Genomic DNA, 17,850 nt, shown 5'->3' with positions numbered 1-17,850 from the left:
GAGAATCGAGAGAGAAAGAGAGAGAGAGAAAGAGAGAGAGAGAGAATAAAAAATACTAATATTCTTTATTTGTGTTTCCCTTTAAGACCATAATGTATTTTTGTTCTTTTTTTTTTTTTTGACGGGGTTTTTTTCTTTTTTTTTTTTTTTTTCTTTTTTTTTTTTTTTTAAGATGAAATAACAGTAATTTGCACGTTGCAAACGGCACAAGATGCCGTTTGTGACTCAAACTTGCCACTAAAAATTATATTACTTTCAATTTACATGAGCGCACTCCTACCAACATAGTTAATCCCATTAACGCTCGGCGAAAATAGATCAAAATAATATATATATAATAATATATAATAATATATAATAATAATATATATATATATATATTATAAAATTATTCTGTTTTATTTGAATAACAAACGAGCGTTAATGGATCGCGGAAGAATCTCGCGTGCAAGGAAACGTGGTGGTGCACTCACCGCAATATATCTAAGACGTACAATTGCTACGCCGTGATGCACTCTAAGCAACAGAGATCTTAGAGTGAAAAAAACCAGGTACTAAAAGTAATATCTAACCCTTATGTGTGTGTGTGTGTGTATGTGTGTGTATAAAGCATCGTTCTGTGCGATGCGCTTTAAATTTTATCGAAAACCTACCAGATATACCAAAAATATCACTCTAAGTAAAGGCCATACATCTTGATTTAAAGTTGTTACTCTTAAACTTTTAAACGTAGCACGATAAATCAATTCCACAACATTGAAATACGTTATCACAATTTTCAGGAAAGATTGTGATCATTAACAACCAGACAAATATAGAATGTTATGCCAAATATTACACAAAAACTTTTCCATCTACGTCGTATAGAAAGTCGTATAAAGCTTGAGATTTAGTTACTCGATGAAGATAATTTATGTTCACACGCGCAAGCTCTTAATCGATCGTTCTAAGAGAGAGTTTTATGTGGACAGAACACATTGTTCAGTTGATTTACGAGGACCCGTAAATCCCGAACTCACACCCAGAATTTCGATGAAGTCACCCCGCTGACCTACGTAAACCAAGCAATACATTTCCGAGTGACGAAGCGCCGTATCATTGAAGAATATTCGTTCCTTGCTCGAATGCGGTTCACCAGGAACTGACGATGGCTTATCTGACACATTAACAAGAGATGCGTGTGAACAGCAACAACGGATATTAAAAGAAACAAATCAAACAACGTAACAACAAAACTGAAAAACATACTGCGGCTAACGTATTCGTAAACGATGTAGTCATCTAAACTGGAGAAATCGTTTGTGAAGAGACCTATCCAATCACCATTGCTCGGTGCAAAATCTTTCTGCATGTTGAACGATATAACATTATCTTCCATTATACAATCTTGAAATTCCACGGTGCAATCTTTTACATTAGGTCTGACCTAAAAAAAAACAAAGTGTCGTCTCTATTACACATAGTTAAGTAACAAAGAGACAAATATATAAAGTGAAAGAATCTATTTTTACCGTAATCTCGAATTCTCCGGTCACAGGTTTGTGGTCCGAGACGCTATAGTTGGGATGGCTCTTATAAGACTGTTGTTCTGCGTTAAGCTCTATGTCGTCATACATATCTATCGCATTGATTTTGTACAAAATTCTATCAGTCCAAGACGGTCTACGCCTGCAAAAATGATAATTAAGCAAAGAACGAATTAACTATAGCGAGTAAGAATTCTACACTCACTTGAGATCAAAATCTTGGGACTCGAACTCGTATTTGTAAGTAGGCGGGAATGAGACATTACTTTCGTTTAACTCCGCAAAAGCTTGACGTGTCTTCATCACCAATTTCAATTGGTCTCTTTCGAACAGCTCTTTTAGTCGATTTTTTTTAACCAATATATCTATGTCAGTTGCCGTTAAGTCTTCTCCGTTGAGTCGAAAGTTTAAGTCACCAATCCAAAATATATAACTGGCAAAACAATATGTTTCATCATCGTTACCGAAATAAATAAATCAGTTTGTACTCTTAAATGTTCGCTTGAAAATATTCGTACTCGTGATATAATATCTTCGATGTATCTGGAGCGGTAAAAGTGTGATCTGTTATAATAGTATTGTAATCCGAGATCCTATCTGCGAGCAAGTGGTCATGGGGCGTTAAATGTGTGTTCACCACGCAAATACTGACTCCGTAGGCATTCATTCTTACGCTCACCGCGCCTTTGTTTCCCTAAAACAAGACGTCGTCACTGACAGAAACAGTAATTTCTATCGCTTAAGCGTGTCGCTTTCTTACCCACATGCCACCGAAACCTGTCTTAGTATATTGAGCTTCTATTAATCTTAAATGCGTCAAATGTTTCCTCAGACAGAACGCATTTAAAACCAGACCCTGTAACCTTTGAGAGCGTATTTTAACATAATCATATTTCTTCAGAACGTCTCTGCAAGAATATTGAATAATCAATATTCAACAATTGTTCTTCTCAGGTGTGTGTTTACATATTCATAATGTAACGTGTTTACATAATTATAGAGAGTTTTAATTTTTTTTTAATAATAAGGATTGTCTACCTGAAAGCTTTTGTCCAAGGATCTTCAAACAGTATATAGTCCAACACTATATTCTGTGGCTGTGATTTAACTTCCTGCAAACTAGAAAAAAACACAATACTTTATTTAGAACATTATCAAATGTGTATAGAGAGAAGATAATATTGTACATACCCGACAAAATATATATCCGGCCACGAAGTTGGTTCCCAGTACGGCGTAATGCCCAGAAGCTGTTGAAGGCTTTGCCTGGGATCTGGGAACTTGGTGGCTACGTTGTACGTGATGAAGTACAATCTTCGCAGCAGAAAAAAAAAAAATAAAATTTACTCCTTGCAAGTTATTAGATTTAGCGGATTTTATAACTTACACACACACATATGTATACAGGGGAGAGGAGAAAGTAGCTTCTTTCGGGCAATTTTTGATTTACCTGAGTCGTTCCACCGATTGCGCCATTTTTGCCTCGACGAGGTTGTTACGCGGAAGAAATTTACGCGATTCGCGTAGCGAGGTCGAACGAGGTGTTTAAGTCGCGGTAATTCCGCACGGTGCTGAACGACAGCAGCACATCGCTCTCCCCAGGTTAGAAAACAGGATTCTCGTTGGTGATTCGCGCGCCACGAAGAATTCACATTTGCGTTGATACTTTCACCCGGTGTAGAGTCGGCCGCGAGGAAACTGACGTTCCGCCAACGAAACTCGTTGTTTTAATGCCGCGACGAGCATCTGGACGTAAGCGTTTGTTTCGCTCTCACAGCAGAGCCATATTGTTGACAGGTGAGCTCGCTCGGGGGGAGTAGGAACGCGCGATTCTCTCTCTCTCTCTCTCTCTTTCTTTCTCTTTGGCTCCCTCTGCAGTCCGATCGCGCCACGTGACGTCAAAACGTGCGCGTCCTGTCAGTCACACATGACCGCGGTCGCACGCGATCGAGCGATCGATGATGGTGCGATTTTTCTTTCTCGTCGAATTTTTTTCTCGTCACGGTGAAGGAAAATGTCCGCGAAAAGATGGAGGTTAGTACGCAAAGCTCGTGCGCTACGTCATCTGATCGTCAGCTGATAATGACAGATTCTTTCTTCGTCGAGTCTTTTCGTGACGGAAATTCAAAAACTTACATGGCGAACAAGTGAGTGAGTCTTAATTTTCAATTGCTCAAAAATAACAACAAACATAAAACAATTGACACGAAATACAATTTGTTTCGGACGTGTCGTTGGAAAAAAATAAAACAACGCGAGTATCGAAGAGAATTCTTATAAAAAAAAATTTATTACATATACGTTTATTATTCGCACACACCTTAGCTAGCGCGTCTTCCGCGTCAGTTACACACATTCATTGTTTTTTTTTTTTTATAATAATTATAATTGCATATGCGTATTATTTCTCTCGAAATTCATACACGCACACATACGCGCGTTTCCGCTTTCTCTCTCTCTCTCTTTCTTTTTCTTTTTAATAATTATCTTATTCTTGTTACAAAAACAGTTAATAGGATTCAGTATTTTTCCTGAATTCGTAAGGTCTCTCGACGACGATTATTTACATAACAACGAGAGAGAACAATCTCTCGTCACAAAGCTGTAATCTAAGTACAAAATTGAGCCCTGTCGTATATAAGAAATATCGACGCGACGAGACTTGCGCGACGAGATTTCAGTTCGCGCTCAGTACATCATTCCGGGATGAGCTCTCTGGAAGAACACGTTGGGGTTGGCCGACAGGGTCGTGTACAGATTCCCGGTGTCCTCCGGCCTCAAATACATACCGGGCGGCAACACGAACGTCTCCATTGGTCCGTGCATATCTGGAAGCAAAGAGAAAACGTGTAAAATTGTCTCGCAATTTTCGACGCGCGCGCGCGAGCAACAATCAATTCTCGCGTAATAAACGAAGTAACGGTCGGGCGCGAAACTAGAACGAACTGTACACATCCCGTCGCCGCGATTATCCTCACGGATTTACGCGCATCGGAAGCGGTTCGTTATCGATCGGACGGGCGCGCGTGTCCGGTCGTAACTTCTAGCGCGAGCATCCGCGCGCGCGCGCGTCTCGCGTGCGTTTATTTTCTCTTCTCGATAATAAATGATAGTGTCTGTATCAAAGTATCGCTCATCGAAGTCGCAAAACCGGGACGGAGCGTCCTCGTTACTAACCACCGCTCGCTTTAAGCGTGACTGCAATTTACGACTCTCGAAGTAGGTCCCGTCGTGCGCGCGCGCGCAACTCGTCATCGCACGGGAGGCGATTATTAAGCGAGCGCATATTCGCGTGCGCGCTAATCGATAATTAAACAGCGCGCTCCCGCAACGAAACCGGTGATCGGTTAAAAGTGTCAGACAGTAAATTCACGAAGATGTCGTTTTCTTTGTACGCACTTGTGGCGTGTTACGATTTTTTTTTGTTCCGCGGTCGTTGACAACACGCGAAGGAACTTCTTGTCACACGAAGCAAAGGGGACAAGTTGTGTCTCGCGTGTTATAATAAGCGTCGGTGAACGAGCAAGTTCTCTCTCTCTCTTTCTCTCTCTCTCTCTCTCTCTCTTCCTCCCGATCACGGCGAGAGGCTAGCGACCTTTGCCTCTCGATAATTTCTTGCATATTTCACGGCTCTCGTAATAATGGACTTTGATGTCGTAAAGAAATGTGTCGCCGCGAAGCTCCCGCGCGACGTAAGAAACTTCGTTTTTGTTCCCTTATTTATACGAGAAACACGGGAAGAGAAAAGAGAGTGCGTTGCCGAATTGTTCGAGAGCGCAAAAGCGCGGCGTGATTTCTGCGCACGAGATTTCTTCGAATCTCGTTCGCGACGCACCAAGTGCGCGAGTTGTTCACCGAATAGACAGATGCGCGCGTGTCTTAAACGTAAAACGCGTACTTAAACGCTCGTGTGGGTGAAAGTCATCCGTCTGCGATTTACGATCGCCGCATGATCTGCGTTTTGCGAACACACACGCCGATCCGCGCGAGAGAAACAATCGTCACGTATCGCGCGCGATCGGGGGTCTCCATTTGAGCGCGCGACGATAAATATCCCGTCTCTATCCTCTCTTGACTCTAGAAAAAAAAAAAAAAAATAAAAGAAAGAAAAAATTCACTCTCTCTCTTCGAATTTGTTTTACAACACGACGAGCAACAGTGATGTATAACGAACCGCGTAACGCAATAGGTACCACGGCTCTGGCCTCGTTACAATAGCGCGCGCGTTCCCTCCGAATAGAGCTGAATAGGATCTAGAAACTCGCTAATGTACGCGCGCGCTTTTCCATTATTTGTCTCTAGAAAGTGTGAAACTCCCGCTTACATTGTTGTTGTTTCTCTCCAAAAAGGAAATATTTTCAGAATCCTCGCGCGCGAGGGTCCTCGAGAAAACTCGACTCGAGGAAACTCGTGACTCGCGCGACGTTCGCGCGCGAGATATTTCACGTCGTTTTACCGACGTACGGAAAAAGAAATTTATGCGCGAAATTTTTGTTCGTCTTTTTTTGTTCGACAAATTTTTGTCACCGTCGTCGTTTCACGACGAGAGGCATGGTCCACCAGCCTAACGGGATTTATTCTCTTCGCGCGCCCGCCTCTCCCCTTTCTCCTCCCACATCATCTCGACGAAGCAAGAAGCGATTGACCTCCGCCTCGGACTTTCTCCCTCTCCGGCCTTTATCCCGCCGCCGCGCCCCGCCGCTTTTCCTCCCTTTCGTTCGCACCTCGAGGTGAAGGTCGCCGAGGGCGTCAGCGTGTGACGAGGAAAAAGTTTTCGGGCCAGGAAACGCGCGCAGACAGGCAGGTATATACAGGAAGCGTCGAGATTTCGTCGGACGATACACGTGTACGATACCCTCTTCTTCCGTATGTATGTGTGTGTGTGTGTGTGTGTGTGTGTGTGTGTGTGTGTGTGTGTGTGTGTGTGTGTGTGTGTGTGTGTGTGTGCAAACGCGAATATTTCGCGACGCAGAAATATTTTCTGATTTTCATTTTTGCGTCGTTGTTACGCGTGTTGTGTAATTAATTATACATTCTGTAATTAAACACACAGAAGGCGAAATATAACACGAATTTATTCAATTGCGGCAATAACAGCCGATCGTTCGACACTCTGCATTATCTTTCTTATTTTAGCGTCAATCTTATATTATATCCCGCCGTTCGGTCGATCGGTGCGGATTGATGCGCTTGTGTCGCCAACTTCGTCACGGCTGTCCAGCGCCTTTGCGTGACGCTCGAAGGACACGGACAGCGTACCGTAACCGAGAAAAATGCACGTTCCAAGGCACCTCATATGTGTGCATATACGCGGCGGGGTCTTTGCGCCCGGGATCGCAGTTTTGCATAGGGCACGTAATCGGCCCCGACTGATTTCTAAAAATAAATAATGACCGGCTTACCGTCCGAGTATATGGGACTTCCTCCGTGCCTGCAGGCGCTGCATCCGGGTATCCCGGACGAGACCAGTGCGACTCGATCTGTAATTAGAAGTTTTTCCACGTCATGATGATCTATTTCTCTTTCTCTCGGCGAAGAAAACGCGAAATTGCGCGAATTACGCGCCGCCATTTTTTTTTTTTTTTTTTACCGGGGCGCGCGCGATTATTAATTCGCGCGCGCGGTCGATTTCAATTTTCCGTTCATTCGCGCGAAGAGACGAGATCCTCTTCTTCTACGACCAACAAGATCGCGGGGCGCAACATAGTCGATGTTTAAAATGCCAATAACACGCGCGTATCGGCGCTTATCGGCGCGATGACGACGCGCAATTATCCATTGATTGCGGACATTTCCGTATCATTGAGCGTCAGGATTGTTGTTGTTGCTCTGTTTTCAAAAAAAAAAAAAAAAAAAAAAACAACAACAACGCGGACACATTACTACCGTGTGTGTTTGTGCGAGCGCGTCCCATTTATTGTTTACTTTCTCGTTTATTCGTTTATTCACGTTTCACGCGCCGGCGATTTCGTCGGTCGTGACCGCGTTTCCGTCATTCGGCGCGATTACGCTGTCCGCGCGCGAGTTTTTTTTTTTTTTTTTTTTTTAGTGGGAATCGCGCGATATGACCACGATGAAGATCTTTCCTGCGGGGGGTAGATAGGTACAATGAGAGAACAAGCGAATCGGAACCACACAACAGTTGCGCGACGCGCACGCGCGCTCGCGAAGAGAAACTCGAATATTCCGTAAACAGAAAGATCTTATGCGTCCCGCGAGATCTTATCTGTTCCTTGCGAATCTTTTCTCTTTAATGTGCTACGTAAAACGATGATGATGATGATGACGATGATGATGCTGTTTCGAAAAGAGAGATAGAGAGGGATGGAGGGAGAAAGAGAGTTTAACGGCCTTACCCGCACTGTGGTAATGCATCTTCCTCTTCAAGGACGTTTCCGCGGGCTTGAAGTGGAAGAACGAGGGCGAGTAACCGCTGCCGGGGAGGGAGCTGAGGGCGTCGTCGCGGTCGCGGATGACGGCGGCCGGTCCCTCGCGACCCAGAGCGGCCAGTTGGCGTCCCTTCGGTAGGAACATCGTGAGGAAGACGAAGAGCGACGTGGCCAGCAGCCCGTAGGCGAGCCAGGCCTCCCGATCGCTGTCGCTGCCGGCCGCGAACGAACCGATCCCGCTGGAGATCCAGATCGGGAGCGAGAGACCCACCGCCAGCCCGATGAAGGCCGCCTCTCGGTTATTGTCGCGCACACCGCGCGCTCGTACGGCTAAACAGGTCACTGCCACCAGTAACGCTCCGGGATAGCTGAAATTTGAAAACGAATGTGAAAAGAGCGAAACTGAACTTCGTTCGCAGCTGTTGGTTCTTTTTCTTGTCCGAGTTTCGCGTCTCTCGAAATCAATTCGGATTTTAATTTAACAGACAAAATTAATGGATTACTCGATTTATCAAATTAGATTTTCTTCGCGAAAGACCGCAATATCGTTCACGCGCGCGTTATCGATGACAACGCGCGCCGTCGACTTTTGTCCGAAGAGATTGCTGTGGTAATATAATCGATTTGACTCGGGGTTGCGATGAAGGGAGAGGGTTCGCGCGAAAGTTTACCCGAGGGAAGCCACTATCTGTCCGAGCGGAGTCTTGCAGGAGATGGTGGACGCCGGTGAGCTTTGGCCCGCGCCTTGCTGTTGTTGTTGTTGCTGCTGTTGCTGCTGCTGCTGCTGCTGCTGCTGCACCTGGATCACCGCAGGTGGTTCGCCGTAAAACCATTGCCCGACAATGGCCACCTGCACCAGCACCGCGAACACCAGCACCAGCGCCTGCAGCAGCAAAACCGAGACAAGTAAGAGCCTCTGCGAACGATTATTTCCCCTCTGGAGGAAGATCCACGCGGCCGTCTACCCCGTGTCGATCGCTTTAATTAAAGGTGAACGTCCCGCGGTGACACATCGGTGTGGCCGTAGCGTGGGTTCGTTTTTCTTCTGACGTCAAACGCGCGCCGCGTTTATGACGTTATGAACTTACATTGTTACAACGCGCGGAATAGTCTACGAACAGGAAGAGAGAGAGAGAGAGAGAGAGAGAGAAAAAAAAGAACACATGAAACGCACAGCGCGGCACGAAAGATCGGCAAAACGAATTTCTCTGTTTATAAATTACCGTTTAAAAAAAAAAAAACATTTAAAAAACAGAATTACGTAAAAATCACGCAAAGAGACGCGTAATTGCAATCTCCGATGCGAATTCGTGTCATCAAATTTCTATTAAAGTCACTCGCACGTCACCTCGGGGACTGGCCGGCAACTCTTACCTCCGACTAAGCATCAGAATGACAGAGTTCTTAATTGCACGTGCGCGTAATTATATCTCGGACGCGGCTTTTCTCGCGGCGGGCGATCGTTCCGATTTCGTTTTCTGCGCTTCCCGGCGAAAGAGACTCCGGGAGAGAGAGAGAGAGAGAGAGGGAGAGAGAGAGAGAGAAGGATCTCTCGCGATAAGAGCGGATCCCGTCGAGTTCGACATGTCGGGGGGGGGGGGGGGGGAGGAGGAGAAGGCACACAGAGGCGGCGGGAGCACGTCGAACGTGAAAAATGGATGTTTATCCTGGGGAGGAGATCGCGCGCAGCGGGGCGAGAAGCTCTCGTCCTGCCACGCCTGTCATTCAGCGCGCGCGCACCAACACAAAGCCGCGATAATTGCCTCGATGGTTTTTCGCGCGCGCGCGTGTAATTAATCGTCGTAGGTACGTGTACGGTACGATGACGCAACTCATGGGGGAAAAGGGAAGTCCAAGGGGGTGACGGCGAAAGGAGGGAGGTAAAGGGAAGAACGTTCACAAGAGAGGGAGAAAGAGAGAGACCTGTTCGCGACGTATAAATGGCCGTGCGAGATGAACATCCGGATCGGCGCGACGTGGCGTGGCGAGGCGGAAGAATAATCGCGAGACGATCGCGTCCGTCGTCGCGAGTTAAAAAGAGACGAATAAAACGATATCACAATTATCATTTCCACATGTACCAATGTCTACTCTGATTAGTCGTGTAGATCTTATCAACGTTCACTCTACCGGACATCTTGAAATTATCTCTCGCTGCTCCTTCAACCGATCTAAGATTTATCTTTTTTTTTTTGGTTTTTAAATATTCTTATCTATCTGTTAAATGTTTTGGCAGATGTGAGTGTGTGTGTCTCGAGTGAATATTTTATCGAGACAAACATCCGGATGAACGAATGAAAAATAAATTGACAAAAGAAATTACGAGAGAGAGAGAACGGAATGAAAGTTAATAAACAAATTTATTCCGCGAGACACATTTGGCGGATAAATTATTAACATTACACATCGCAAACACAAGTGTGCTCACCTGATAAGGCGCCGGAAGATATACGCCGCTGTTCAGCGACAGCAGAAAGACGCATTTAACCAGCAGAGCGGCGAACACGAGGGCGGCCGGCAGACCCACCAACCGGAAAGCTGCGCATGACAGCGGATTTTGGCTGAGGGAAGCCGCGGCCGAGAGACCGGCCAGGAGGAACAGGCCCAAAAGCAGTGCCTGGCCCAGAAACAAGTGTCGTCTGTTAGGCGCTGTTGTTCTGGCCTGAAACACACAAAGTTAACATCAAAAAAAGAAGGTGCGTAAAATTATTCACTTCGATATCGTGATGTTATAAAAGAAGATAAGATATTTAATGCAATATCTAACGTAGCTCTTCAATTGCGGTTGGCTATTTCGATTACTTTTGTAAAATACTTAATTAAGTACTCGTTAGAATAGCATTTTAGGCGATATGTTTGCTCGGAGTACGAAGTGCACTTTCGTCGACTCGTTCCGCGCGATAATTTGGCGCATTTGATGTTGTTGTAAAAGCAAACGAGCATTCGTGCACAGATCTGTTTGCACATTGTCTTCATTTCATTAACTCCACAAAGAGATTCGAAACATTAGATGCTAACCGCATGCAAATGGACCATAAGCGCTCTCGCGTGACGTAATTATCTAGAGTTCGTTTGCGATGAGAGCCACAACCTCGATATACTTCTTTAATTAAGATAATCAATACTTGCTTAATTAAGATAATTGCGCCTTATACGCGTGAAATTTCATTAAGTCTGTGTTTAAATTCCGATAATATTTTGCAAAATATATGAGGTTTTCACAATTTGCAAATTTTTCGATCACGCTGCCCAGGTATACAATCTCGGTCTTTTAATCGGATTCTATTTGTTTTAGTTATATTCAATTTATGCTTTCCACAAAGTCCTTAATTCCCGATCTAATCAATCCGACGGCGAACGATGTGAGAGACTATTTCGTCTCTCTGTCTCTCTCTCTCTCTCTCTCCATATCTCTCAGCCTTTCTCATCGAGATAGCTGTTCAATGGAGCGTGTCGGAGGGTGCGACCGGGAGAAACTGAGGCCGTGTAGTTATACAGACGCGAGCGCAAACTGGGCCTAGGTCTCGGCGAAATTCCCTCGTCTGCTGTTGGTTACTGGAGCTTGTCGAACGAAAACGATTAATAGTGGGTCGACGGGTATGTATGTATACAGGGAGAGACGCGCGCGCGATATAGACGAGTTCTTTTCCGAGCTCTATTAATTCCGCGGTCGGTCGTGGTTGCAGTCGACCGAGCGACAAGTCCGTTCGATGTTTACGCGTTCCATTTCACTCGGGAAGAACAGCTGTTTCCTTCTTCTCCTTCTCCGCGAGACGAAACTTGAACGCATAATTCCGTGCGATCGACGCGGAAAAGTGAAACCAGGACTGTGCCGCGCGTGAAAGAGAGAGAGAGAGAGAGAGAGACCGAATGTGTGACAGAGCGTTTTGTTACGTGGAATATCAAATATTGCTTGAGTAATATTGATGTAGCCAATAAAACTCATGTGTCTCGAGATGAATCTAAGATGACGATGTCAAATATAATATCGGACTAGGAATACCGGTTTATATAAATGAGAAGATACAGGAAAAATAACTTATGAAACGTAAATATGTGGAGATACAGCGATAGATCGATAGGGATAGATTCGCGCATTAGAATTTTGTGCGATAGAGCTCGGGTAGACCCACCTTGAACAAGACGAAGACCTCGAACCCGGCCATGAGGAGCATCGCCGCGGCGCTGAGCGCGGCGAGCGGCAGCGCCCAGGGTCGTTGCTTGAGCAGGGACTTGGGGGTCGGTCGCATCTCCACCTCCTGGCTCTTTTTGACGCCCGGGGGCGTTCTGAAAACGGTAATTGTCCGGTTCGGCGCGGGCACGCTGATGACGCTCGCCACGCTCGCCAGACCGTGCCCGATCTCGGACGGCACCAGGAAAAACTCCGTCGAGAGCTCGTAGTCCCGAGAGCGCGGGGCCCGCGCCGTGATTCCGCTTGCCGGGCCCAGCCAGCCGGCCATGGCCGTCGCCCATGACAGGATAATCGGGACCAGCTTCATCGCGACATCAACATCAGAGGAGCTGTCTTTGATCTCTCTCGGCTACGCGTACGTAGTGAATTCGTGCGTGCGCGTGCTCGCGTGCGTGTGGTATCCACGTGATCGTCGTCACCGGGACATCACGCATCGTCTCCTGCGTGCGCGCATTCTTGCAGTCACGCACATGCTCGCGGCGTCGTCGTCGTCGTCGTCGGTCAAGGTTCACCGGCTGCGTCTGTAATCATACCCGCGATTATTAAAGGATACCCGGCTGTGGATACTTGATTTTTTTTAACCTTTTAAAGGACGTAAATGTAAATCGCGCAATATCTTCAAAAATCTTACAATCTGTTTAATTCAATTCGCCTTTGAAATACAAGTTTTCTGGAATTTTTTCCAAGTAGAAGCTGAAGAGCGAGCTAGCTGTAAAAAAAAAAAACTTAATTTCCTGCGTTCTTCGTGCATTTGGGAATTTTTTTTTTTAATCTGATAGAGATCTCGTTAGGATCGCGATTAATAATTTATGATCCTGTATTCCGTTTGTTCGCGTGTCAAACTCGCTCGGGTAATAGTTCGGGTGCGTGTGCATGTATATGACTTTCGAATATTTTCAATCACATCGTCTCGCTGCACATTGAGGCTATAGAAGGAAGACTCGTCGCCACCCGATGGGTGGACTCGAGAATTTCCGATCGTGTGTGTATGTGTGCCTCATGACTCGTCGCGATTTATCAAAAGGTTGTTCCGGGTCTCTCGGGTCGCGCGACCGGGGACCGTGTATACAATAACGTAATATCCCGGCCGAGTCACGAGCGAAAGGAAAAAGATCGATGGATCGTCGTGTTAATGATCAATTAGGGACTGTTTCTTCTCTCTCTCTCTCTCTCTCTCTCTCTCTCTCTTTTTCTCTCCCTCTCTTTCTTTTTCTCTCTCTGGTCTGCCGCGCCCGATGGGTGGGCAAATCCCTTCTCCCGCGAGCGATCTGCATGCGCGCTAACGCCGTTAATTACACCGACGCCGTTAATTACGAGGCGTGCTCAATTGTGCGCACGCGGAGATTGTTTAATAACGCGAAGCAGCGTGGCAATAGTCGCGGACGAAGGAAGGATTCGTCCGCGTACTTATCGCCGGAGCCAGGCATGACCAGTCCACTCGGCGCGCTCGCCATGCGCTCGCCTGGTCTAACGCCATTAATTATTACGAACAGGGTCAGCCGTAAGTAGAGTGAAGCACGGACGGAGTGAAACGAAGAGCGTATAGAGACAGAACTATCGCGAGGCGCGTCTTCCTCGCAGCCGCGATTGTTTTTTTTTTTTTTTTTTTTTCCACGGGAAAAGAATTCGATCAGAATATTTGACGGACGCAACTCGCGCCAAAATAAGCGAGAAGCGGTTCTTGTTTTAATTATAATCTCGTTGTGAACGTGTTGGAAATTGGTTGATCACGATTAATATAATCAAACGTAACTATTTCTGTCTTAAAAATTTCATAAGTTTGAGTTTAGAATAATTTTGGGATTTAAATTCGAGAACACGCGCTTGTAAAATTTTTCAACAATGTTACTAAAATAAAATAATATGTAATTAATTCTAAAAGAAGGATAAAAAAATATTGTGTTTTGTTCGATAAAAGAAGAAATTCTCTCTGAAGAAGAAGACTCTTACGGGCCCTTTTCGAGCATCGAGCGCCTCTCTCATGAATCCAGCGTGTTATTCGGATTTGTTTCTTCCAGTCACATGCGGTATAGGTATCCCTGATTCGCCGTTCGGTCGTCGCAGGATCTCTCTCCGGGGCACCGGGTATCCTCGCGTCTTTTGCTCGCGCGCGCGCGTGCGCGCGGTCGCGTATCTTTTTTTTTGGATTTCTTTTTCCGGTGCAGGACTGTAACCACGCGTTTTACGACGTGAGTGAGAACGAACAGTTTCTTACTGATTCGTCGGGAAACGACGATTTCGAAGAGGACGACGACCGCTTGATCGGGCGTTAGCGCGAGGCGCGCGATGTGAACGCCGCGCTTCTACTGAGTACGGTGAGCTGGCATTCGCGATGGCCAAACCGAAAGCAGACTGGAGTCAGTTCCGTTCCGGAGGTGAGGCCTATCCGTTACAGAGAGAGAAGTCGGGGAGAGATGGTGATGACGATGCAGAGGCGGCGGTGGTGGCGACGGAGACGAACAGGAGAGGGAACGGACACTGAAAAGAAATTCTTTCTCGAACGCGTCGACGCACCGCGTGCGATTAAACATTTATCGAAAGAAAATAATATTGTGCGGAAATAAGACAATATAATTCGTCGTATCTGAGTTTTATTTTTTTTTTATTTAAAATAATTTTTCTTGTGTAAAACACTTATTCGATTTAGAACTCTCTGAATCGAGATTCATCGTGTCGATTTAAATTGACATCTCGAACGAACACGCGCTGAATTATAATTTGTCTCGGGGTCTGTTAAATTAATTCGCCAGAGAACGAGAGAAAAGCGTATGTGCGAGTGGAACGACGCCGTTGCGGAGACTCGCGAATTATCCACCGATTCTCCGTCCGATCCGCCCCTGCCGAGCAGAGGCGACGGAGAGTCGAGAGAAGGAGAAGAAGGGCCCGAAAGACCGAGAGAGCGCGCGACTACGGCGGAGCTGGTCCTTCAACGTCGAGGACCGACCCCGGCGACGCATTTACATATCTTACGTGTAATAACCTCGAAAAAGTTTTTAACAATGGCCCGAGGTTCACCGCAGTCGAGCGAAAGGTGAGAAGGTGTAGAGAAGAGAATAAGCGAAACTGAAAAAGAGAAGCAACGCGTTTAACAAACTGTCTGTGGATTTAAAAAAAAAAAAAAAGATACGATAACGCTCTCGATTCCGCTCTCGATCGTTTCTCTTCTGACGATCTCATTATTGTTGTCGTGTTTTGCGAAAAAAGAGATAGAGAAGCTGCAAATGCAAATAACACACGATAAATAAATTATATACGTTTTGTTAATTTGCGGCATAATCCGTGTTCGCCTTCTCTTAACTTTGAAAGTCTATATTTTTCGACCGCGCAATTTCAGAGCAATTTCACACGAAACTGCGGCGCGCAAACTTAAAGACCCAATTCTTCAGAACGACGCCCCAGCGCTACCAGATTGAACGTTTTGCCGTGAGTGCACACGCTTTCGCGCAAAAAGCACGCGAAATTGCAATGTCCGTCACTCTCGCCTCAAAAGGGTTCGGTCTCGTCAGCGGACGGGCCCTCTCCCGCTTTTCCTTCCCGTGAAAGAACAGAGAGAGAGAGAGAGAGAGAGACAAGCGGAGAGATTCGGGACTTCGACGTTTCGAAGGCCTCCGATATTTTATGTTTCCTGCGAACGCGCGCGCGATCGTCTGTTGGCGATATGTAACATTGTTGCGAGGATACGAGGATGCGGCGTTTTCGCTTGTTCGCGCGCAAGTGCCGTCCGTAAAAACGCGCATAAAAATTCACCGCGTATTCCCGCCCGCGTATCGTGCCGTAAATCGTCTCGGGAGAAAAGGGAGGGGGCGGGGGTCTTCCTCGCGGTTGAAAAAGCCGCGAGGACCGACGACCGCAACGGTGGTCTCACCGACTGCGTTTGAGTAAAATGAAACGCAATAAAGAGACCTGGGCGAAAAACCAGCGAATACGGCACAAACCGTAAGTAAATCTTGTTGAGAGACGAGCGCTTTCGATTTTAAACCGATCGGATTTTTGTATTTTCTCTCGAAATTTTGTAAGAATAGAATAGAATATCTTTTTTCTCGCGTGTTTTACTGAAATTAATGAGAAAAAAATAGAGTACGGATAGCGTGGATGAGATTAAATCCTGATTATTATTGATATTTATAATTTATTATATAAATTTCTCTCTCTCTCGATAGCTAATTGTAGTTTCGAGAATTAAAGTTTTATCTATATAACAATTTCATCGGATCTCTTCTTCTTGCTCTCTTTTTTTATTTATATAACAATTCCATCGGATCTCTTCTTCTTGCTATCGGTTTTTTCTCCCGGTATAATTGAATTTAATCCCAAGAGAGGACTGAAGAAAAAGGCGCGCGCGCACACGAGCGCACAGTTCGCGTTTACTTTCGATGTTTTTGCGGGAAGAGAATCGCCGCGGCGCAGCGACATTGTTGCGGGAGAGGCAAGAAACGCGAGGTATGTTAGGCGCTATCGTGTGTGCGGTGTGGCAAGAGGTGGCCGACGGCGACGTACGTACGTACGTACGTACGAACGTACGGTTTGTCCGGTTTTCGAGACAAAGAGTTCGTCGAACCCTGGCCGCGGCTTCGTTCGTCGGTTTGATCGGCGGCGCGGCTACCGAACGTGCCGCGTACGTGCCCGTTCGCCGCGAATGAGCGTCGTCGATTCGCGTGACGTGCGACGCGTGCAACCACGTGCGATCTTCAGCGTGCGCTTCTCGCACGTGTCGCGCGTGAGGGAACGCGAAGTCGAAGGGGAGATGCTCTCTCGATCGTGATATCACTCGGAGTTGTTATCTCTCGGAAAAAAAAACTCTCTCGGCAGAAAGAGGAAACGAAAATCTATATTTTGTTACAAAGACAAATAATTGAAAACCTAAGAAAATTGACGGTTCAAACATTTTGTATCTTTTTTTTTTTTCTATTGTCGCAACATATTCGCGAATTGTTTCAGAAATTTTGCAGCGGTTCATGCAAAAGGATCAGAGAGAACGAACACGGCTTTCGGTGTGTTTCCTAGAGTGGCGATGTCTGTTGCCACACCCGGCCACTTTCTCCGGCCAAAGCCAAAGTCATTCCGGTGCGGCAAGTTACTACCCTTAATGACGCAAGCCGCCCACGCGATTTAGCGAGAAGCACGTATTATATAGGTATAAGCGCACTTTCGTTCCGAAACGGATCGCGCGCCTTGGACGGAAACAAAAATTACAGGGCGCGCAAGAAAAACGATCGATTAAGTTCGCCGGTGGCGGACAGGTAGCAGATCGCTTGATCGGCCATGACCGAATTTCGATAATTCCCGAGAAAGAAGCACTGAAAATAACGAAAGTATCTGCGAACTCTTACGTCGCGGAAGGTCGCGCGCGCGTGAAATTTTTCTCAATAATTTCTAAAGTCAAAAACTGGATTAGAAACTGGCCGGGTGAAATAGAACAAAAGTAAAAGTTGACCGGTGTCTGTCTGGTGAAACTTGACAAATTCTGTGAACAATATTTTGTATTTTAAATTGTTTTATTTTGGAGGAAATATCAAAAAAATTACTGAAGTCCATTATGTCAGTGTTAGACAACGGATCCAACACGTTAGGGATAATTTTATATTCGAATTGCATCACACATCACGCATCTTCGCACGATTATTATTGGCCTCAAGCGCGTTGCTACCTCGGAGAGATGGATTTCCGGCCGAAAGAAACGAGCGTCTCGTTGTCCGACGACGTGAGCTTCCATTCGTTCGTCCGCGCGAAATTCCTTCCTACG

The 17,850-nt window shown here is 46.0% G+C and overlaps 2 protein-coding genes across 4 annotated transcripts; both read right to left on the bottom strand.

The window, feature by feature from the left end:
* Positions 1-145: 145 nt before the first annotated feature.
* On the bottom strand, positions 146-3,318 carry LOC109853776 (inositol polyphosphate 5-phosphatase K-like). The gene is made up of 9 exons (XM_020426179.1): positions 2,977-3,318; positions 2,718-2,840; positions 2,565-2,645; positions 2,287-2,434; positions 2,045-2,220; positions 1,732-1,959; positions 1,512-1,668; positions 1,249-1,426; positions 146-1,156 (listed from the first exon to the last, which is right to left on the bottom strand). The coding sequence occupies exons 1-9, from the start codon at positions 3,000-3,002 to the stop codon at positions 960-962; spliced, it is 1,314 nt and encodes a 437-aa protein (XP_020281768.1). The 5' UTR covers positions 3,003-3,318; the 3' UTR covers positions 146-959.
* Positions 3,319-3,803: 485 nt separating this feature from the next.
* Positions 3,804-14,908, bottom strand: LOC109853775. Of its 3 annotated transcripts, none has more exons than XM_020426176.1 (7): positions 14,058-14,908; positions 12,049-12,628; positions 10,344-10,577; positions 8,587-8,798; positions 7,883-8,283; positions 6,929-7,006; positions 3,804-4,354 (listed from the first exon to the last, which is right to left on the bottom strand). In XM_020426176.1, exons 2-7 carry the CDS (start codon positions 12,412-12,414, stop codon positions 4,215-4,217), a joined length of 1,431 nt encoding a protein of 476 aa, XP_020281765.1. In that variant the 5' UTR covers positions 12,415-12,628; positions 14,058-14,908; the 3' UTR covers positions 3,804-4,214. The 3 variants fall into 3 exon arrangements, with proteins under 3 accessions (XP_020281765.1, XP_020281766.1, XP_020281767.1); XM_020426177.1 differs by lacking the exon at positions 14,058-14,908 and adding an exon at positions 12,739-13,651; XM_020426178.1 differs by lacking the exon at positions 12,049-12,628 and having other exon boundaries at positions 14,058-14,903.
* Positions 14,909-17,850: the final 2,942 nt, after the last annotated feature.

This window comes from Pseudomyrmex gracilis, unplaced genomic scaffold, assembly GCF_002006095.1.
Source record: "Pseudomyrmex gracilis isolate BER0280 unplaced genomic scaffold, ASM200609v1 scaffold_54, whole genome shotgun sequence".
In the NCBI taxonomy this organism is placed as follows: Eukaryota; Metazoa; Arthropoda; class Insecta; order Hymenoptera; family Formicidae; genus Pseudomyrmex; species Pseudomyrmex gracilis.
Note: the sequence above shows the minus strand (reverse complement) of the source record. Positions and strands in the feature narration are given on the sequence as shown.